The 23,296-nt window shown below is 37.1% G+C and overlaps 1 protein-coding gene, 1 non-coding gene and 1 pseudogene across 2 annotated transcripts; 1 reads left to right on the top strand and 2 right to left on the bottom strand.

Annotated features, from left to right (window-relative positions):
- Positions 1-10,189: 10,189 nt before the first annotated feature.
- Positions 10,190-12,346, bottom strand: LOC148801077 (uncharacterized; annotated as a pseudogene).
- LOC104608648 (putative pentatricopeptide repeat-containing protein At1g09680) lies at positions 10,190-13,737 on the bottom strand. Its single transcript, XM_088901649.1, is given in 2 exon segments — positions 10,190-12,549; positions 12,551-13,737. Coding segments are annotated over 2 exon segments (633 nt in total). The 5' UTR covers positions 13,036-13,737; the 3' UTR covers positions 10,190-12,401.
- A 778-nt stretch (positions 13,738-14,515) lies between these two features.
- On the top strand, positions 14,516-14,666 carry LOC148801076 (U4 spliceosomal RNA). The gene has a single exon (XR_016084843.1). It is a non-coding gene; the product is annotated as a U4 spliceosomal RNA (small nuclear RNA).
- The last annotated feature ends 8,630 nt before the right edge of the window (positions 14,667-23,296 follow it).

Below are 23,296 nucleotides of genomic sequence, written 5' to 3'. Positions count from 1 at the left end.
TCATCAATTGTCACCAATTGTTTGTGTGGACATGAAAGTTATTTACCTATCTTAGGAGGGTATTATATATCTAAGTAAATTAGTCACTCGGGAATTGTTTATAGCAGTTGAGAGCAACTTTTGCTTCTTAATATTAATAAAAGTAATATATTTAAAAAATTTTCAGAAATGGGTTAACTTTTTAAAAATAATATCAGTTAAGGGAAAAAACATTGTTCATCTTCTTTCCCGGCGCCATCGTTCGCCGCCGCCCGCCACCACCTCCGACAATGCCTCTGCCACCTCCACCTCCGCTTCCGTCTTCGACAACACTGCCAGAGGTGGGTGGAGACAGAGGCGATGGCGGTGTTGGTGGGCGGAGGTGGTGGCATAGGGTAGAGAATGACCACCAATATTGTCGTTGCTGCCTCTATCTCCGCCCACCTCTGGCAACATTGCCAGAGACAAAGGCAGAGGTGGTGGCATTGAGTAGAGAAATGACCACCAACATTGCTGCCACCGCCTTTGCCTCTACCCACCTCTGGTAATGTTGCCGGAGGCAGAGGTAGAGGTGGCAGAGATAGGCGGAGGCGTTGCCGGAGGTGGTGGCGGACGGCGGCACTGATAAATAGATTGCAAGAGGAAAAAGATGAACAGTGTTTTTGTCCTTAACTACTATTATTTTTAAAAAGTTAACCTATTTTTAAAATTTTTAAATATATTATTTTTATTAAAATTAAAGACCAAAAGTTGCCCTTAACTGCTATAATCCCTTCTTTCTTTTTTGTGGAACCCACCAACTAATTTGCCCCTATTTACCAAAAAACAAGCGACCACATAAATTCATTGTATTGGTCCATACTCATCAGTCAATGGTCATTATTGACTTTACAGCCCAATGTGACCTAATATGGCCTGATCTCAAAGCTTTTATTGTATAAAATTGTCATCATCACCATCCAAATCTTATCCAAACTATTGGTTGGTTACATGAATCCTATTATGCCATTTCTTTCTATTTAATGCCATATCCATTCTTAAATTATGAGCTGTTAAATCATTTGTACTACTTTAGCCAATGTCTTGTTGGTTTACCCCTAGTCTTTGTTGCTCCTTCAAATTGCAATAGATCATTTCTTTTTACAGTACTGTCAATGTTCTCTTATGTAAGTTCAAAGATAATAAGTCCACTGCACCATACTTCATTTACTTGTCATATTTTATGGGCTTAAAATTTAACCCTTGTACATCCCCCTCCACCCAAAAAAAAGAAAATTAAAAAATTAATTCATTATTAAAATTTATATATTTATTCATATTAACAAGAATTATATTTGTTTACTAATAATTAAGATATGCATTGATACTTTTTGTTTTTTTACCATTTTCCAGTAATTCTTAAATGTGTTATAGTAGTTCACATTTATGTTTCTCATGTATGTATACTTCATATAATTGTTTAAAACTCAAGACTCAATATTATTGATGTATTTTTTTTGGAATTTATTTTAATATCCATAACATGTGCATGGATATATTAGTTATTCCACCATAAGTGTATTCAAAATTTTTCCCTATTAGATCTCTTGCGATTGACATTGCTTGCACTATCATAGATAATTTGATTCTCAAACTTCTAGACCTTTAGTTTGGCAATTTGCACATTGAGTGTGAGTACTAAAAGTTGATCTTGTTGTCTTTGTGGTTTAAGTGGGGTTGTAATTGAATCGGATTTAGATTGGATACAACTACATCATCATTATCATCTATACCTTATCCCAACCATATAGGGTCGGCTATATGAGTCATGTTTCACCAATCCATTATATTTAAATTCATATCCACTATTAAATTATTAGTGCTTAAATCATTTTGCACAACTTCTATCCATGTCCGTTTTGGTCTACCCTTTATTCTACTTGTAACAAATCAGTTATGCTAACCAGAGCTATTGGTGAATCATCTTAATCTATTCTCTCATTTTATCACGTATTAGAGTTATTCTTGGGTTTCTATAGATGACTTCATTTTTTATCCTATCCTTTCTAGTTTTTCCACTCATCCATCTTAGCATTTGCATTTCTATCGCTCTCATTTTTTTGAACATATTTGATGTAGCATGATCCGGTCACTCCTATCTGGCACTCGCGTAGCTCCTGAGAGGTACCTGAGACGAGAGGAAAGAATAAGAACTCCCGGGGGTTTGCCTGGCGGGAACACTCTGATGATTAAGTCAGTATTCTGTGCAAGAAGCAAAGGGAAAACAAAGGCTAAGAGTGTAGATTGCGCAGGTGATTCGAAGATACCTTGTTCCTTGAGAATAAACCCCTTATAACAGAATTTCATTGCTTCAGGCCCTCTCGCTTCTGACAGGACAGGTATAACCGCCACTGTCAGTCTGCCACAGCCATTACAGGCAAGGTTGAGGTGGCACGCGCGGGGCCGTTGTTGTAGGGTACGTGCTTGTCAGGTGCGAGACACCTTTCTAAAGGTGACAGGCGTGGCGCTAGCTGACGAGGGACATGTCTGCTATCCACAGATTTGTCGGGTACGGTGATCGAGCAGGAAGCCTTCTTGTGGTATACCGAACTACCCTTCTGCGAATTACCCTGAGCTGGGCTATCTCTTTAGTGACGAGCTGCCTGTAGCAAGTTATGCCGAGCTAGCTGACTTGAGGTGTCTATGCCGCAGGGTGTCCAGAGATGGATCGGTGCGTTCCTGTCTGGGAGTGGCCCGAGGTCCATTGGGAGGAGCTCGGGCCTTAAGAGAGGTCAGGGTGCCCCGAACTTGGGACGCCCCGAAGTGCCTTAACCCCAGGGAGGAGGTGCGGGTAAGGCGGCTTCCAGCGAATAGTTTACCCGCCCAGTTGCCGAGCTGAACTCGGTGGGACTTTCCCTCCGAGTTGTGGTCACGTCCGTTGCATTGTTATGCTGAGTCACTATTTAATCAAGGTCACGCCCACGTATACCCGTGCTACGAGGTCGGACCAAATCACCCCCATCAATATTGTTTCTTAATTGTCCAACACTTTGCTCCATACAATATACATGACGTTACAACTGATTTGTAGAATTTTTATTTTAATTTAAATGGTATTCTCTTATCACACAAAAGTCCAAATGTAGCCATCCATTTTTCCCAACTTATGGGTGACATCCTCCCCAATCCCTACCTTGTTATGAATCCAATCTCATATGGTGAATTTATACATACATAAAAAAATATATACCAATATAAAATATTATATATGGTAAAAATTTGAATCCTACCTTGGATTTAAATTTTTTATCCGATATGGGGTCAAATCCACATCCAATAATAGGATGGGATGTTGGATCAAGCTTCAAGCAATAGATTTTTCAAAGTACATTAGATAGGAGGGGCAAAGAGAAAGAGAGGGGAGAGGACCCGAGGGAACCCATGCCTCAAAGTTCTCCACTTACCAATACTATATATTGTAAAATGTAGTTGCCCATGTCAGTCTCCTTATTAGGGGTGTTCATTACATGGTGTAGACCACTAAACCTCATTGAACGAAATTGAAATTGGCAGTTTGGTGTGGTCTAACTCACTGTTTTCAAAATCGGACTGGACCGGATGGTCGGACCAAAAAAACCGGAAACTGGTTACCTGATCGATTTTGTTTTTCTCCAAAACCGCTTTTTCCTCTGAAATCGTTGATTTTGGTAAGCAAACCGTTGAACCGGCCGATTAACTGTTCAAACAGTTTTTACTGTTTTCCAATTTTTAAAATTTTTAATTTTTTTTGTTAAAACGAACCAACTGTTTGGGTCAAATGGTCAGACTGTTTAAACCTATAACCGGACCCCTGACCAATTCATTCACCGGCTCATTTTTAAAAACCATGGTCTAACATTAAAAATAGTTTGGTTTGGTCTAAGAAATTCTCATACTATAATATTTTGGTTTGATATGATTTTCTAAATTTTAAAAACCATACCAAACCGTAAAACTGAATTATTAATGATATATATAATACATATGTTTAAACATATATGTATATATATTAAAATGCTTTGGTTTGATTTGAGAAATTTTCAAATCGTCATTTAGTAGTTTGGTCTAAGATCATCTCCAAACCAAACCGTAAACACTAAACACCCCTATTCATCATATTGCTCAACCGTTTTAGAAATTGTGTTTTTTTTCTTAATTTTAAAAAATAAATATTGAATTATTTATATTCACCCATAATCAATTCAATTAAAAAAATGAATATAAGATGAACATCTTTTTTTACACCAACTTGGGCATTGCACGCGTCTCCCTCTAATATCATCAATATAATAATATATTAATAATCTACCCCCAATTCTTTTTCAATAATCAAACAAAAATGGCCCCACCCCAAAAAAATCCTAGCTCTGCTCTTGGTTGACAGCCCTAATTTAAAGAGTGTAGTTGTTGACTCTTGTTGGTAGCCACTAGCGAGCGAGGCGGTGCAGGGCGGAAGTAAATGTGGACGTGTGAAGTGATAATACAAGCAAAGAAAAGCGAAGACAAAAGCAATTAAAGAGAAAAAAGGAGAGCACTTGTCAACGAAGAAAGAACAGCTAGCGAAAAAACGAAAGCACAGATGAAAAGAAGTCAAGAAAGGAATCGCTTTCAGTCGTCGGGCATCCATCCAATCCACAGTGCATGGGCCTCGCCTTCGCATTTCATCGAACAGCTGTGTGAAGTATGGACTGGTTAGAGTTTGGCGCATCTCTCGATGTTTTAGTAGACAGCTGTGCAGAAAAAGGCAATACAGCATTTTTGTCACAATAGATATGGACTGAATTCATCCCGATAATGATGGATTAATTAAAAGAGATCCTTAAATGTTCGAAGCTGGATCACTGCAATTCGAAAACGACACACACGTTGCAATCAGCCAATCCTTCCTCTCTCTCTCTCCCAAGTAGTCATTGCCCCATGCATTTTATTTATGGTAAATTACAGACAGTCACCCTTTCCTTTGAAAATACTTATACTTAGACCCCTAGTTCTTTACCCTGCCTCATTAATGCGCTTGGATAAAGATAAAATTATAAAAATACCCATATATAAAGTTATTCATTTTTGTCTATTTTCTGTATTTTCCTCTTCTTTGTTATATTTTCTATAATTTTCTGTTTTCTTTTATTTTCTTCATTTGTTGTTGTATTTCTCGTGTTTTTGCAATTTCCTTTTTTGTTTTATTTTATTAATTTTTTTACAAAATTGTTTCATAAAATAATTTAAGGATAATTTGGGGTTGTAAAAATGTTTAAACATGTACATAACAGTTATATAGAAATCTTTTATAAAGTTAATTAACGGAATACCAACGTGGGGACAAAGTGAAAGAAATAAAAAATCAGTGGGTATTTATTATAAATGAGAATTCAGGGATTAAGTGTCAACAATCTCTCTCTCAGTCCAAAATTTAAATGTAACAGGAATCAAATTCCTACTAATAAGGGAAACATGCCTGGGGTGTTGGGTTTCTTGTTAACATCACCAAACAAATTTTGGGTATATTGGGTTTAGAATTATCCCACGCTCAATTGCCTGGGCTATAGGGGTAATGGGCAGTGGTGGACAGTCTTATTGATAATGAACTTCATTTGTCTTTGTCTTCCATCGGCCGAAGAGCAAGTTTGCCTACTTGAGGTGGCCAACCCTTCACCATCCGACCCATAAGTGGACACGGTTGTCGTGGTAATGTAGACATCCATTGTAATTTGTGATGGGGGAATTGGATGGGCTACAAAAAAAGTGGGCTAAGCAAGTGTTCATGTGGGTTCCACATGGGTCATGTGTAAGAAACATTAGCGTGTTCACGGGCTCTATATGGCAAGGCCGACAATGCACACTACCACCATTCCATTTAAGGATAGGGGTGTCAACAGTATTCGAAAATTCAATTTTGAATTTGAGATTCGATATAATTGAATTAAATTTGAATAATTCAAATATCTAATCAATTGAATTCAGATATCTTATTCATATCGAATGGGTAGTCGGATCCAAATTCGGATATAACTTATTCGATTCGATAAATATCTGAATTTGATCAATTATTTAATTCTTATATATAATATATCAAATATTTAATTGTTTTATATAATTTATATATAATAATTAAATTATATAAATAATTTATATAAAAATATTTATTAATTACCTAAAATAACTAATTGATCGAATTCGAATCAAACTGAATTGAATCGAATATTTGAATATTTAATCAAATTCGAATATTAATTTTTAATATCCATTGAATATCAAATTGAATTCGGATACAATCAAAGTAAACTTTGATCAAGTGGCACCTACTGAGCCCAGAAGTGATCAAAGTAAACTTTTCTTTTGGTAATACAATCAAAGTAAACTTTGATGCATTTAGAAGATAGGATGAAAATTGTACTTATGGATGCATTGCCAAAAACTATAAGGGGAGCAGGTCCTAGCAATCCGAATGGGTACAAGTGGAAAAACTTATAATGTCTGCCGAAATGAGGTCTGGGCTTGAAGCCCATAAGCTTTCCAAAGTGCTTGGTTTTAGCAGGTATATTATTGAAGGTGACTCGAAATCTATCATTGATGTTCTCGAAGCATCAGCAATAATGTCTACGTGGAGGTGCGGCGTAATGAAAGAATAGTGCTTGAAGATTGTTCGAGAAAACACCATCAACAACACTTATAATCACACTCAAGGTTTTTAAAACTGACCCGGAGAATGAACCGGTCAGGGTCCGGTTCTCAAGTTGAATGGTCCGATTTTAAACCGAACAGTCGGCCCGTTCTGACAAAAAATAAAAAACAGTCAAAATCGTTCGAACAGTTCAAATAATTAACTGTACGGGTTCAACAGTTTGCTGATTAAAATCAATGGTTTTTGAGAAAATTCCAGTTTTGAGGAAAAATAGAACCAATCACCTGATCGGTTCCCAAATTTTCCGGTCCGACCGTCCAATCCAGTCTGGTTTTGAAAACCATGACACCATGATCACACTGATGGAGAAAGAAATCGAGTAGCTGACTAATGAAGCGTTCTCTGCAGCTGAAGTCAAGAGCTCTTCTTTGGGCATCCTAGAGGCTAGGTGTTTTGCAATGTAGACCTAGTTAACTAGTGGGTTAGAGACAAGATAAACATAAGGCTTACTGACACATAACATGGAGAGCTTCCCTTTCCATAGTTTAAACTTGTGCCTTCCTCAATATTGGGATGCCTTACGAGTTAATACTAATTTGACATGAGTGAATTGATGATATCAGTAACAAAAGCTAGAGAAGTCTTCCCCAAGAGTCAGTGAATAATATTAATCTATTTGACACCAAACCAGAGCAAATTGAAGACCAGTCCGTGATTTTGAATGTATGACATTCTTCAACCAAGATGGGTTTGCTTAAACGTGTAGGAGAGATAGATCATCTGCATTTCTTTCACTTAAACCAAGATGGGTTTGCTATTTTGAATCTATGACATTCTTCAACCTTTTCCAAAGGTTTCAATATCAAGTAATGGTTGTCAATGTCATAAACATATATAATATATGCATTTTCTTAAATGTTCTACTTTTATCCAATTCTCTAAATTAACCTTGGTCAGTTAAAATTTAACATTCAATTGAAAATCTTTTAGGGCGAATTCATTCACATCCAGCAAAAGCCAAAATTTCCCAAGAATTTGTGAAATTTTAGCAAATTTTAAAACTATGGTCTAGGTCTAGATGAAATCTCCTTCTTCTTCTCACCCTTCAACCATGAAAAAGACCAAGAAGCCTTGCCACGTGCTTAAAATAATTGTTGGTTTCTAGGCAAAAAAAAAAAAAGAAAAGAAAAAGGAAATTTGGAAGGTTATTGTTATTGAGCTAAAGCTCAGTGGGTACTAGGTAGGGATGATAATGGACCAGGTTGGGCTTTGGGCTTATGACATTTATCCTCCCCAGATATTTGATAAGATGAACTGGGCTGGGTTTGAGGCCAGGTACAACAACGATGGAGAGTATATGATTCCACTGAGTAATCAGCAGAGTGCCAGAGTCCCAATATATAGGTAGAAACACTCAGACACGTCAGAATTCCTCAAGGAAGTCTTGTTTGGCCAATAGGTTGATAATTGAGAGAGCAACACCTTCCAAGATGAATAAATGAATTTAATGAGATCCAAATCCTTAGCTAACTGATGGAGAACAAGTTTGAAACGGTTTATGAATTATATTGACACTTAGACTCGGTTTGGAAGGAGTATAAACACAAATTTGTACATAGTTTTGCACTCTATAAATATACTCTTTCCAAACTAAGCCTTAGCATTTCTAATAACTATCCCCACGGTATCACTGTGTCTCTTGGATGCATCATCAACATTGGTTTTAATCCAATCAGCTGGCAGAGCAACCCTACTCAACACTATACTTCTGTTACCTGTACTATACTTTCGGGAAGGTCACTACTACAATCTAGGATGTTTGCAAACTCTTTTCTGTCAAATATCAGCCTATTTCGGCTCTTCCAGACGAACCAGAATATTGTTTAAGGCCATTAGAGAATCAAAGGGGAGAGAGGAGGAATTTGTTTCTATAAGTCTATATCAATCTTGTGGAAGTAAGCACATCATTCTTGAAGTACGGTCTGGGTAAACCTCACTACACAAAGCATGCATGCTAGAACCGAACCAAACCGTCTGTGAAACCTTGCACTTGAAGAACAAGTTTCACTAAGTTCTCTTCCTCACATTTGCATGATGGCCATGGATTCGGTGGCTGGGATTCTGGTTTTCATAAGTCATAAACTTCAGATTCCAGAAAGTTTTCCACGTTATTCCATTGCAAGATGGTGAAGGTTGTGCTTCATTTAAGCATCAGTAACCTCATTTGGATGGAAACTTGCCATAAAGGGTGAGCATCCAAATAATTTTGATGGTGTCTGGTACTAGAGTCGTTTCTCCAAAGCATCCAAATAATTTTGCTCCGTCTCTCACTTTTTTTTTGTTTTGACCGAGTATTTTTAAACCATTTCAAGTAAAACTGGATGCTTCAGTTCTATAAAAGCCATTTTTGGAGTTGATATTTTTTGCAATGGAATCAATGCTTTTCTCCTTTTTGCCTACTAGTTTAAAGGTGGGTGCCATGCATGATGTACAAGCAAAAGATAAAGATATAATTTAACACCATATGATCAAATTTAACTTTTATGACCTGCATCAAAACCAAGGCGTATCTTCTTTATAATAGCAATTATATGACGCCTAATGCCACCAAATGACAATTTAAAATATGCATAGAATCTAGAGTGACTTTATTGAATTCCAAGGCGCGACCATAAACTACAACAATGATACCCAACACCACCTTTATCAACTGAGTGTAGAGGGAAGCTTTATGTTCAATATAAGGTTAGCTCTCAACCAACCTAGTGTCAAATGAATTAGGAACCTCCTCCTCCTCCAATCTCATTGTGTTAGTATCCATATTATAGGTCATGTGATTGGATCAGGCTCAGTCTGGGGATGGGGTATCAGTGATCTAAACCCAACCCCAACTAGAGTTTCAGGTCCTATGTCCAGCCAAGGGCCCAATCCCTGTAAACCAAGGCTGGCCTGACCAAGTTCATCTACCAGTGGATTGTAAACCCAAATTTGAACCAATTGAACTTGCCAATAGAGGCAACCTGGGTTTGACCAGTAATGAATTACTTTGAAAATATGGACGATGGCTAGGACTTCACTAACTCGAAATAATTTCACAAGTTGAACAAATAATTGAGGGTTTAATGGAAGCTTGGTCTAAAATAAGACAGGGCAATTTTTCCAATTTGTTAGCAACTGATCAATTGCTCCACCAGATTCACAAGTTGATTAGTACTTGCCAACATGACAACATGAAACATCTTTTAGTTCTTCAATGACCAGTACCTGAAGCCTAATTTTTCTCAAGGCTCGGTTTGGAAGGAGTACAAATACAAATATGTAGAGTGCAAAACCTCGTATTTTGTATGTATTTGTACAGTACATATTTGTTAATTTGCTTCTCATGTATGGTGGCAAAAATTAATTGGGCACAACATGAAAATGGAAAGCCAATAGCAAGAGATTGAATTCTTCAGGTTACGGCAATGGCATTGGAGATCAAATACGTTTTAACAGCTCAATCTTTTTCCCTTTTACCCAATTTCTGCAGAAACATGAAGAGAAGGGGAGAGGGGTTAGAGGATCAAGCAATATCAGAATTCCTCACTTTTTTCTGCTTTTATTATTTAGGACTTACAAGGGTCTCAGGAAGCCTCCTCCCTTTTATAATCTGCCACAATTAGGATGGAAATCACAACCTCATACACAGAAAACAAGACCTTTGCAATGTGATCACAAAGTACATCAAAGTTCCCTATTGAAGACTCATCAAAGTTCAACTTGGTATTACCATTGTGATACAAATTATGAAATGCATTGATATCAATAGGTTAGGTCCATAGCAGCAACAATACATCTCTCAATAACATAGCAATTCATGTGATGGATACCCCTGAAAGCTTTAAGCTACACATAAATATGCAACTGATGAAGCAACAATGAACCACGGCTTCAAGTAAGGATTTCCGTCAAGTACCAAAAGAATGCATGCAATGAACTATTGCATAGTGTCTCACTCCCTCTTCTCCTCATAATGAAGTTGACTATGTGCCAGGGTCTAGTTAAACCAGAGCTACCACATTGAAGAAATAACAACTGCTTTCATTTCCCTCAATAATTTCATATAGAACAGAGTCTTAAATGGTTTTCATGTATTCTATACAAAGATACAGCTTGAAACAATCCTCTTTATTCATCATATGATGCACCTCCTGTACAACTTACCTCTTGGTTTAAATGGTTCCTCTTGCAGGGACCAAGTTTTCCAAATTGTGAAACTAATGAACAGGAACCAACATTATATATTTTTATACAAAGGCTTGATGGAGAAATAGTCAACAATTATTGATATTTAAGATATTTAAGTTGACACAAAATTACAACATGAAAGAATTACATGTACTCTTCACATGCTTTCTCTCACTATCAACTCAGTCATCCAGGATTTAATACAAGTCATAAATTAAAAACAGAAGTAGTCAAAGGGCTCCAAATTTTCAGTTAATCTTCATCATTGGTGTCAAGAATTAATGAATATTCACACTAAACATTGGCTAAACCTGTTAAATCACAAGGTTATTGCATCCTGAAAAATTGATTGTGTTCCCTCTCTTATAAATGAGATCTTGCCTTCAACCAATAAATAGGGTAGCAATCTTGCATTGGATAAAAATTGACCACAGGGTACCATAGTTTTCATCTGATAAATAGATTAGGGAAATCAAGGTGTGTCCCTTCAATTCATTTCACAGAGTCATACATATCCCTAGCTATGTCACTCAAATGTAGAATTTAACCATACAAGCATCTCTTTTGGCGACTTTTTGAATTTTTACTTAATTCACTAATCAGTGAACTGTAAGTTGCAAAATTAGACACCAAACCTTTCTCACTACGTAGCTTATCAGAACCCATTGGGTCTCCATGTTTGCTATGCCCTTCCAAGAGAACGTTGTAGGTAACATCATCTGGAACAACCCCCAAATTAAGCATTGCATCATGGAGAATATTTGCAATTTTCATCTGCCCCTGTTTGCAGAGCCCATTCATAAGAACATTATAGGTCACAACACTTGGTACACGACCATTGCACTGCATCTCCTTAAGCAACTTAAAACCCATTTTAATGTCCCCCTTCTTACAAAATCCGTCAGTCATCATTGTATAAGTAGCATCATCTGGCATCATTCCTGCTTTTAACATTTCTCTCAATGTCCTTTCTGCATTAATCATTCGTCCTTCTTTACTCAATCCTTAAACAAGTGTTGTATATGTCACGTTATCAAGCTCAATCCCTCGGTTAATCATTCCCTTCCTTACCTCAATGGCAGATTCTAGATCTCCCTCCTTGCAACACCCATCAATAATGGTTGTATATGTGATCTTATCCGGTTTCAAACCCCTTTTCATCATCTCATCAACAAGCCTTCTCGCTTCCCTCAGATCACCAACCTTGCAAAGTCCATTAATGAGGGTATTGTAAGTAATTAAATCAGGCTTCACACTTTGCCCCAACATTTGCTGTTAAATTTCCATGGCCTCACTAATTCTCCCTTTCTTGCATTGCACATCTATCAAAGTTGTGAATGTAACATCATTTGGAACCAAACCTCTTTTGCACATTTTGCCAAATAAGTCGTTTGTTTCGTCCAATCTACTCTCTTTGCATAAACCATTAATCAAAACACTATAGGCTGTGTTTGGTATGAAGGAAAAGGCAGGGAAAGGAAGGGAAACATAGGGAAACCTTTACAAACCTTGTATAAGTTTCCCTGTCTTTCCCTTCCTTTCCCTACCTTTTCCTTCAAACCAAACATAGCCCATAAGTTACAACATCAGGAAAGATTCTTGTTTCTGACACTACCCTCTTAAGCCTAAATCCCTCCTCCAGATTCTCCATTTTGCAGTTTCCATTGATCAAAGTGTTAAAACTAACAACAGTCGGCTCAATCCTTCTTACTAATTTCATAAAAAATCAACCCAGCTTCCTTAATTTTACCCTCCCTACACAATGTATGCATCAAAATATTAAAAGTGTAAATGTTGGGCGGAAATCCACATTCAAAAATTTCCGAATAAAACGCCCAAGCTGCTGCAGGTGAATTGGACTTCATCAAGCGATCAAGAAGGTACCCGCAGGAATGAAATAGAATCCGAAATCCATGCTTCCTAACCAACCTAAAACACTGAATTGCGTTTGATATAAATCCAGAATCTGTATACGCATTCATCAGAGCATTAAATACCAAATTAGGTTCATGGGTACCTCTGGTTTCAAGAACTGATGCGAAAATGGATGATGTCGAGTCCTTCCCCTTACAAGAAACAACAAATTGAAGCAGTGATTGGCTGAGAGCATTCGGTGGCCGCATAAGTGATGGGCCATGGACAATAGGATTGAATGGTATGGTGAAAACCCTGTTTGAGGAGACATTCATCTGAAGAAGGAGAGAAGAGAAGATGGGCCGAGGGAGAAAGGGTTTTGGGTAGTCAGATCAACAACGTGGCGAGATGTGAGAGAAGGGACAAACCTCTTGAGAGAGGAATCGAGGGGCTTTGTTGGGGTATTCTTAATGACCTGAGAAATGGTTGTGAGAATTGGGTCTTGCTATTCTTGGTGGAAAGGTGGTGGTGATCCAGGTGGAGAAGAACACCAATTGAGGAGGAGAGAGAAGTGGGTGGCTTTTCGGGATTTTCAGAGTAGCCATCTGTTTCTTGCTTTAGACTGGTTCCTGAGTAATTTAAACTTCAAAGGTTAGTAGTGAAGATTTCGACAACCGTTTGCGCAGTACTCTATGCTGCCCAGGCCCTTGACAGAGGCTGGAGGGGAATCATCAAGTGGGAAACTGGGAAGTCGAACTTGGGTTTTGGCAAAATCTACGAGGGTCCGCTTGTTCGCAGTGGGAATCGGAATCGGAATCGGAATGTTCTATTCTCATTTCCCGGTCTGTTTGGTTCAGACAGAAAAAATTGAAATTAGAAAAAATGTGATTTCATTCTTAAGAGAAGGGGAAGGAATGGTCATTCCTTAAAATGGGGAATGCCATTCCACTCGGAATTGGAGATTCCGATTCTGTCCAACGAAACAGTTGGAATCAAATAACTCATTCCGGTTCTGATTGTAGATCCCTTCCGGTGAACCAAATGTGGCTTGAATGTTTTGGTTTTCATTTGTTTTTAAATTTGTCACATCAGCAGAAAATCACAAGCATGTTAATTTGACTGTGTTTTTGTTTTGAAGAGAAAAAATTATTTTAAAAATAATACATGTTTTATGAAATCATCAACATGATGGTTTAAAAAAAACAAATTTTGTAGTATATTTGTAAGTCTTTAAATGATATTTGAAAAAGACATAAATATCCTTCAAGTGTTATCTAATTTTTTTTATTAACCATTCAAATATTGACAAATAATTAACAGTCATAAACCCTTACCTCTTTTATTCAAGAAAGTTGAGGTCCAAAATGCTTAATGACCTCAACTTTCTTGAATAGAAGAACCTGGGAGATGATACCTAGAATTCCCATAAATCGGAAGAAAGAATGAATTTCTTGGCTTCCCCCTCTCAAAATTCAAAAATAGAATGCCCCTGAAGTGTCACCAAACTGGATATTGATTTTGCAGCAACTCTCATGCGTTAACATTATTTATCTTTAGTATTGAGCCACTTCACAACCTGAGGAATAAATCCAGCTTCACCCACTAATCACTTGGCGGCTGGTAACAGTGTTCGATTGCAGATTACAGCGGTGGGTTGAAGAAGAATGGACAATGAGGGAGAGAGAGAAAGAAGAAGAAGAAGATATGACTAGTTCTTTGAGTAGGGAGGATCATAGCATCCCACATCGGCTAGGAGTGAAATGTTGAGAAGATGTGACTAGTTATAAAATGGATTTGAGTCACACGGGTGAGATCATCTTTGCGCTTGGGGCAATGACGCAGCTAGTGAGGTTATAACCGAGGCGCGTCAATTGCTGGTTGAAAACTATTTCCAAACCCCCTCTTTGGCCTGGGTTTGGCCTTGGCCATTGAGAATTTCTGGAAGGGTTTCCTCCGGGGTAAAGCCCTACAATTTCATTTTCTCAAAAATTTAATTCTTACATTTAATCCTTTTTTTATCCTGTTAGGGTTGTCTTCGGCTTTGAAATTTACATTGTGTAAATGGGTATTTTGAAAATGCTCAAATTAGCCCTTCCAAACGATCTACTTCGATCTTGTACAAATGGCTGTTAGTAATTGTATTGTCTTTGATCTTTAATGAATTGTCTGATTTACTACGGAAAAAAACCAATAGAAAAGTCTGTTCGTTGGGTCGGTTTTAAAAATATTCAAATAGCCAAATTTACCCTGTTGCAATAAATTCTTCAAAGCAGCTAAACGCAAACAACCAATAATTTCATTTTAACTGGGTACAATGATCAAAATATAGATAAGCCCAATAATAAACTTTGGCATTGATATCATCGATGCTCAGTTTCTCTCTTTTTTTTTTTCTTTCTTTTTTACCTTTTTTATTTTATAAGCAATAAAGAGATGTCAATCATCACTCCAGAATTTTAAAACTTTTTTGTATGGGTATATCGATGCATATCTGGATACATTGTTATGGATAAGATTCATGATATATCATATCAATATTTTGATTCTTGAGTATTATTCGGTTTCGATTGAATAGGATTCAAGAGGTAAAAGATGGATTTGAATTTTACTCATTTACATTTTTGGATATTAGAATTGATAAAGTATCATTAAACCTATATAAAATTGCCATAAATATATAAAGTTAATTATAAAGCAAAAACTTAGGCTGTGTTTGGTTTGAAGGAAAAAGTAGGAAAAGGAAGGAAAGTGTAAATTATCTTGTATAAATTTTCCTACGTTTTCCTTTCTTTCCCTACTTTTTCTTTCAAACCAAACACAGTGTTAGGGTATAATAGCCTTTAAGAATCATAGGCTATAGAAAAGCCTCACCTCTCATTTCATCGGAGTTGAGGTCATAAATTAGGACATGGGGTCATAAAGTGGCATGCATGCTAAGCCAAGAGGGGTTGGGTGGTTCACAATTCATTTCATAGCATCTGCAAAAATATTACTATAAATGGGAAAACATTTATCTGAATTCCAAATTCAATTTAAATACTAAAACTTAATATCTATCTATATATATATATATTATATTTGATTCATAGCATCTGCAAAAATATCTATCTATCTATCTGGTTATGATCATCATATTTTAGATTTGATTCAAACTAAACAGATATTAAATCTGACTTAAACCAATAAAATTCAAATTCAAATATGATTAAATTCAATCCATTTAGAGTGCTAGCTAAGTATGAAGCTAAGCCTTCCAAATGGATCCTTATGCCTTAATTTCAAAAGTTGTTTGAGAAGTAGGGGTGCAACTTGGGCAGGTTGGGTTGGGTTTGTTTGAGGTCAGCTCAAGCCTAACACTTGGATGCAAACCTTTAGCTTGGGCCTAGTCCAACCCAAGGTCAAGCATGAGTTTACCAACCTAAGATTAACCTAGTACAACTCAAGCTAGGCTCAGGCTCAATTTGGGTTTTTTTGCAATTATTTTTTATTGGGCTTTATCGCTCAAACACACAGATATAATTTGACTATCATACCCAAAAGGCATGATACTAGAATAACTTATAACTAGGGGCGGAGACAAGTATATTGATGGGGGGTCCTTCCCCCCACCCCACCCAAAAAAAAAAAAACTTTTTGTTAAAACCATTATTTATATGGTTAATTAGTGAAGGTAAAAAACATAATAAAGTGGGTCCTTGCCCCCCCCCCCCCAAACTTGAACTAAAATTTATAGTCAGAACTGATTGTACATGTAGGTTGGTCCAGAAACCAATAAAACTCTGACAATCGGCTTTACATTTTAAATTATAAAAACCCCCACTATGTCATCGAAGGCTTATGTGGTTATTGCCAACATGGGGCTCTTAATCCATGTTGGACACAACAAAAAGTTTATACCGAAATTGTCCTTTAATGCTAGGTGATTTGAAAATAAAAAAGGTTTTTAGTTCTCTCCCTCCCTCTTCTCTCTACCTATCGTTCTCCCTCAATCTCTTTCATTCTCTTTCTCGATTGGTCTCTCCTTCTCCATCAATTGTACAATATTAATCAAACCGTATAAAAGAGCATGGGATCAACTTAGTATGGTTCTAAAAGCATTACACCAATTTGATAAAAATTCATAAGAAACTCTTGGCTATGAAATTTACACCAACTTAATAAAAATTATAACTTGATTGTAGAAGTGCTTGGTCCCTTTAGTTATTTTATATAGTTTGATTAATACTATATAAGTTTGTATAAAAAAAATAAAAAAGAACAAGAGAGGAAATTGGAGAAAGACCGAGGGAGAATGATAGAGAATGAGGGAGGAGATATCGACCGAGAAAGAGAATGAGAGAGATTAAGGGAGAATGATAGATTCACACACACAAACACACACACACACACACACACACAGAACATGAGAGAAATATAGGTTTTGATTTGGCTATAGACCGAAGTTGAGAGAGTGGGAGAGATAGAGGGAGTAGGAGTCTAGGAGATCGAGAGATGACTGTGAAAGTGAGAGAGAAGGGATGGAGATTGAGAGATAGAATGAGCGGGAGAGGAACTGAAAAAATATTTTTAGTATAGGCTTTTTGCTGTGTCCAATATGGATTAAGAGTCTCATGTTGTCAACAACCACATAAGCCTTTGATGACATGGTAGGGGTTTTTATAATTTGAAATGTAGAGGCGTTAGAGTTTTTTGGCTTTTGGACCAACCTACAACCTAATTTTAAATGTACAACCAGCTCTAACTATAATTTTCCCTTAAAAAATCTATAATGGACCTAAACCTTCTTAGGCCATTTTCCCATTTTCCCCAAACCCTACTCTTCTACTCTTCATCTCATTTCTTGTTTAAAGGTGGTAACCTTTAAAAAATCATAAAGGTGGTAACCTTTCAAGGTGGATTGTGGTCAAAATTCATGGGGATTTAATTGGTTAAAACCTTTCTAGTATCATGTCTTTCCGGCTTCATAGATTTTTCTTATTTTTATATAAAATAAAATGCTGTATCACCTTCTTCGGATGGGCGGGCCCAAACTACCCAAGCCCAATATGAGTTCAAGTCAAGTTTGAGTTTTCTGGCCTAGGTCCAGCTTGAAGCCCCAAAACTTAGGTTCAACTCTGCCCTATTGAATACCAGTTGATTTCAAGATTTCAAAAATGATTCCAAAATGACAAAAAAAAAAAAAACAAAAAGAACTATCTAACCATACTACTACGGGTATAAGTTGGGTTGAAGTCAACTCTAACCCAATCATAGTTTTGAACCCCTAACCCTAAACTTAACCCAATCCAACCTAGTAAACCCTAACCCTAATCCAACCTAAATTCCTCAACTGTAATCCAACTCAACCCAACCTGAAGTTGACTTCAAGCTGACTTGGCTGGACACTTTCTCTCATATTCTTTTAAAATGTTGTAAAATCTCTCACATTCTCTTTCTCATAAACTAAAACATCTAACCAGAACTTTGATGACTATATGATGACCATATTTTTTTATTAGTACAAAGTACCTACTCAGATTTCATGACCATATTTTCCATTTTATACGAATCATGCATCCACAGGTTTAAATTTCATACACCAATAATTCAAAATTCTGTTAATGAAAGACGAAGGTGCAAACCAACACACTAAGGTACAATACACCACGGATGATGGGTCAATTCCACCAACAAACAAACAAGGTTTTACAGCCCCATCCGAAGCTTCATCGCTGATCACCAACCAGCTAGAACATACTACTGCATGGCTCCCATACAAATACAACAATTTTGATGGCTTGCTCCCAACCGCCCGATCGATCGAACACATCATGGTAGGCCCATTTGGAAAGTAAACATCTTGTTTGTGTAGATCCATGCACCCCAATCGTACAGCTTAATTAGGATTAAAATTACAAAAAGGTACACAAAAAAGTTTGTTTATTGCACTTTACTACATTCTGTGCATACACTTTCACTTGGCATGGTTGGCTCTTGGGCGGCAACCAGAGAGGCCGACGACGGAGACATGCTTCGGCAACTGCAAGCGCCGCCCGCACAAGACTCCTGCTTCGACCACCTCTCCGCCTGAGCCTCTTAGCGAAAGGGCGCCACCGCCGTTCAGTTTCTTGTTCATCTTCTTCCCACTTCTGTAACATTCGAGCAACAGTACTGCCTTCTTCTGGTGATGATCTTGATCCTTGACGGGAGAGTCCCCACAGAATTTAGCATTACTAGACTCGATGAGATGGTCTAGCTGCTGGGTGATTCTCTGGATTTCGTATGGATCAAGTAGAGAGTTATCTGCTAGCAGCTGGGATGGACTTGGAGTTGGACTAGGCAATGCCGATCCCTCCATGGTTCTCCGGCCGGCCAGCCTTATCGCCTCTAGCTTGTATCGAGATGGTCTGGCGGGGCGCGGATGAGTCCTTGTGAAGTCGTATTCACGCACTGATTTCCGTTCGGAGCCTGCTCCATGCTGGTACCATGCCCACGCTGCGGCCTTAACTATGGCTGATTCACCTGTGCTTCCTCTCGGTTTTCTTTTCTCCATTGATGGCTCTACAGAGGTTGAGGTATTAGAAGTTTCAAAATTCAAGCCTTGGACTCTTGGAGATGCGAAGCTCAGTCTTGAATTTATTACTACTCGATGAATAAGAGTTGTTCAATTACCTCTGTTCATATTCAAAAGTAAATTTGCCAATTTTGTTTGGCTTGAGTTCGAGGCCTAGTTGTATTGTCAGAAATTGAACGGAAAAGGATTTATTGGGCAGGCCCACTAAGCCCAGTAAATATAATAATTCAAGTTAGGTGGGTCTGGGAAGATTAGTAGGTCATACATAGTTGATAAGCTCTGATCCAGAAATCATGTCTCTTCAGATGGAATATATTGATTGTCACTGTTCTTTCCACGTGGAAGAGTCCCGAACTAAAGCTGAGAAGGCCATCACTCTTTGATTCCTATATTCTACTTAGGCTGCATTTGGCATTCCCTAATTTAAGGACTTTCATCTTTTTTTTACAGTTAAAATGTCCCTATAAACACTAAGTTTTTAACTGTAAATTAAAATAAGGAATGCAGAGCTGTTAATGGGTCTGGTTTGAGACAAGGTAAATCAGCCTAGAATCGATTATTAAATAGACCCAGAACTGAATCAATAAGATAATTGGATCTGAATCTATAATTCTTCTTCTTTTTTTTTTTCCATTATTTGACATCTACAATTAATTATGATAATAACAACTTCATTTTTGACAATATAAGCTTATATTACATGATAGCAAACAGTAAAATGTTTATATATTAATAAAACAAGTGTTTTTAACCAAAATCATCAAACTCGATCTCTATGTTGAAGCCTAACCTTCGGCATTTCTTGCACAGATTGGCTTTAATTGCTATTGCTTTAATGAAGGAGACAACAGCAGAAGCTTCCACCCAGATAGATGTATAAATCAAAGCACATTACTCTTCTCTAAATGCAAGTATTGTCCCGTTCTAATGAATCTACTCTGATTGGTCCATGACCCATTTGACCGTTAAGTGAACTGAAGTATATATATATATATATATATGCATGCTGCCTAATCAAGTCATGTTTGGTTTTAGGACTATAAATTGGATTGTTCAATTTAAAGAATTTTAACTACATTGGGTTTGGGTTGACTGAAAATTTAACAAATTCCAGACCGTGCACCCCTAACATTAATAAATAGCATGGTTCAGCCGGGTTTGTTTTTGCTGCGTATGCCTGCATGAGTATGTTCTCATACCAACCAATCAACGAGATGATCCCACATCAAAAGAGTAGCCTATATCTGATTTTATGGCTGGTATGACTGTAGAAAATTTAACAAATTCCAAACCCAGCTTTCTGCTCACCGTTGTTAAGTTTTAGTCTTAATAATTAATCTGATGGGACAAGAGGAGTCTGGACCACCTGCCAACAAAAAAAATATTCCAACAACTTTACCAATAAGATCTCACACCACACATTTCATACATGGAAGGTTCTACTTTTATGGTGGGTCCCAGGGTCCCAGTCTCATGGTGAGGAATGAGGTGTTAAATCATGTTGGTAGAGGGATAGAATGTATTTTATTGGCAGAAGATCCCAACTCCCCAACAATTGTAAACCCAACTCAGCAAGGGGCAAGCTGGCTAAGTATTAAATTTACATCAATGAAACAAGGTGAAATGTTTGTCTACATGGAATAAAGAATTCAAGTTGCACATGTATGGTCTGGGAAAGAAAACGGAAGGAGTGAGAAATGGAAAGCCAACCCAGGAAGTTAAAAGAGGGAAAAACTTCATCCATGAGAGGCATTCCATATGAGGATTCTTAAGGGGTGTTTGTCAGTGAAAACGGATTAGCCAAATTTGTTAGCTAATTTATGGGCTGTGGATCAATCATTTTGTTCCATACCAGCTATATGTATAAAATGTATATAGCCCACAACCACTCAACCCCTCACTTGCATCTATAGCTGTTGTGGAGCAAAACGATTGGTCTCACAGCCCGTAAAACTAAGGGTACATTTGGTTTGCAGTTGGAATCAGAGTCGAAATCCTCTGGAATCAGAATTGGAATGATCCATTCCGATAGCCCGTTTGGTTCAGACAGGAATGAGAATAGGATTTTATTCCCAAGGGAGGGGCCATTTTCTCAAATGGGAGAATGTCATTCCAGCAGGAGGGAACCGGATTCTGATTCCATCCAACCAAACAGTTGGAATCAGAATAGCCTATTCCGATTCTGATTCCAGTCCCCTATTCCCACGAACCAAACAGGGCCTAATCTGATGGCATCTGCCAGCATGTTTGATTTGAAAAAAAAGGCTGTCTAAATTCTAACAGTCAACAGGGCTCTTCTTATATGACACCTTAGTTCATTTTTCAGACAGACTCCTTAGTTGCTAATTATAAACAGTTTTGGTGTTGGATGCATTAGTAGGTGAATTAATGTGTCACATAGGGAGAGCCCTGTTGACAGCCCAAGCTGTATAGCATGGGCAGTCAAAGTTTTTCTCATGTGATTATATATTTTTTGAAATAAAAAAAAACTAACACATTAGCAAAATCCTATATTGTTTTTGTTGATATGGAGTTGGTTTTTGTAATTATAAAAAATAAACTCATATATATTAGAGAACACCTACCTACTTGATAGAAGTAAGACCATGGTTGTATTTGGTACTATTTTCGTTTCCACTTAGAAATATTTGAGCTCAGTTTGGAAGGAGTACAAATACAAATATGTAGAGTATAAATACATACAAAATACAAGGTTTTGCACTCTACATATTTGTATTTGTACTCCTTCCTAACTGAGCCTTGGGGTTTATCAATACAAATTGCCATACATCTGTTATATGAGGCTATTGATAGTTGAAACTTGTAATAGACATCTTAAAGATGCATGTGTGGAAAGTTGTTTGTAGCAATTCGGATCTCCTACCCACACCTCACCACAGATGTACATTGAGAATATTAATATCCCGTATTTGCATGTTACCATTTATGGAGAGATGTTCCCTGTACAACTGTAGTGTCATGTGGGTAGGTGTGAATAGGATATCTGAATTGTGTTTGTAGAAATGTAAATTTGGCATTTCTTGCTCCAAGGGGTAAGTCTATCCACATGTATCCACAAGACACTACAGCCATGCATTGGGAACATCTCCCCCATGAATGACAACTGAGATATTTGCCTTGTAAGTATGTGATGTGGCAACACATGTCTCTCACCGATCTGTATTATTCAATCCAAAACTATATGGATCATGTTGTTATCATTATCAAATTCCTTGTAAAAAAAAGGAAGATAAGATACAAAATAGGCTCTTCCAAAGGATTTTAAAAATTTGGATAATTGAAAATTTAATTTACACCAGTTGGGAGGACCAACTTTGAGAATAAGAGATGATTAGGTTTATTAACATGATATGATATTCTGCGTCAACTCGATAATATAATTAATATTTTTATACTTGTATCAAATAGAGAGTTGAGGAAATGTTCTTAACAAAACTAATAAAATCCCTCAACTCTTTCTTACTCTCTTATTTTATATCAAACCAAAGACAGCCTTAGGCAAATTTGTCAACCTTGGATAGGACTAGATAGTTGGACCATTAGAACTATAAATTGGCAGCCAAAATGATTTATTGGCTGCTCGATTCTAAAAAAAAATGTTCATTTGGTCAAATTAATTAATTTTCCTTACATTCATGTAGTAGTTGAACAGAACAAATGAATCATTCAACCCAATGACTCAATCACCATAAAAATCCAATCGAATATAGTCATTTTTGGCTCCCCATATTTGCATTAGGCTGATTTTGGTTCAACTTATGACTAGAGAGCTATTGTCTTTGATTATCAATAATCCCACTTCTCATTAATTATGCTTTCATTAAATTTGTGTGCTGATGTCACTTTTCCCATTAAAAAAAGAAAAAAAAATCAAAATCAATAAGTAAATAAATCTTAAACTTTAAAGCTATAGAGTTAAAAGTCAAAAAGTTACAAGAATACATTGTATATATGCAGGGTATCATGACCTGGTGGGCAGGTCAGCCAAAACCCGAACCCAATTTGAATTGAATAATCAAAAT

The sequence above is a fragment of the Nelumbo nucifera genome, chromosome 3, assembly GCF_055504915.1.
Source record: "Nelumbo nucifera cultivar China Antique chromosome 3, China Antique-T2T, whole genome shotgun sequence".
Taxonomy (NCBI): Eukaryota; Viridiplantae; Streptophyta; class Magnoliopsida; order Proteales; family Nelumbonaceae; genus Nelumbo; species Nelumbo nucifera.
The sequence above is the reverse complement of the archived record's forward strand: the minus strand, read 5'-3'. Positions and strand labels throughout refer to the sequence as shown.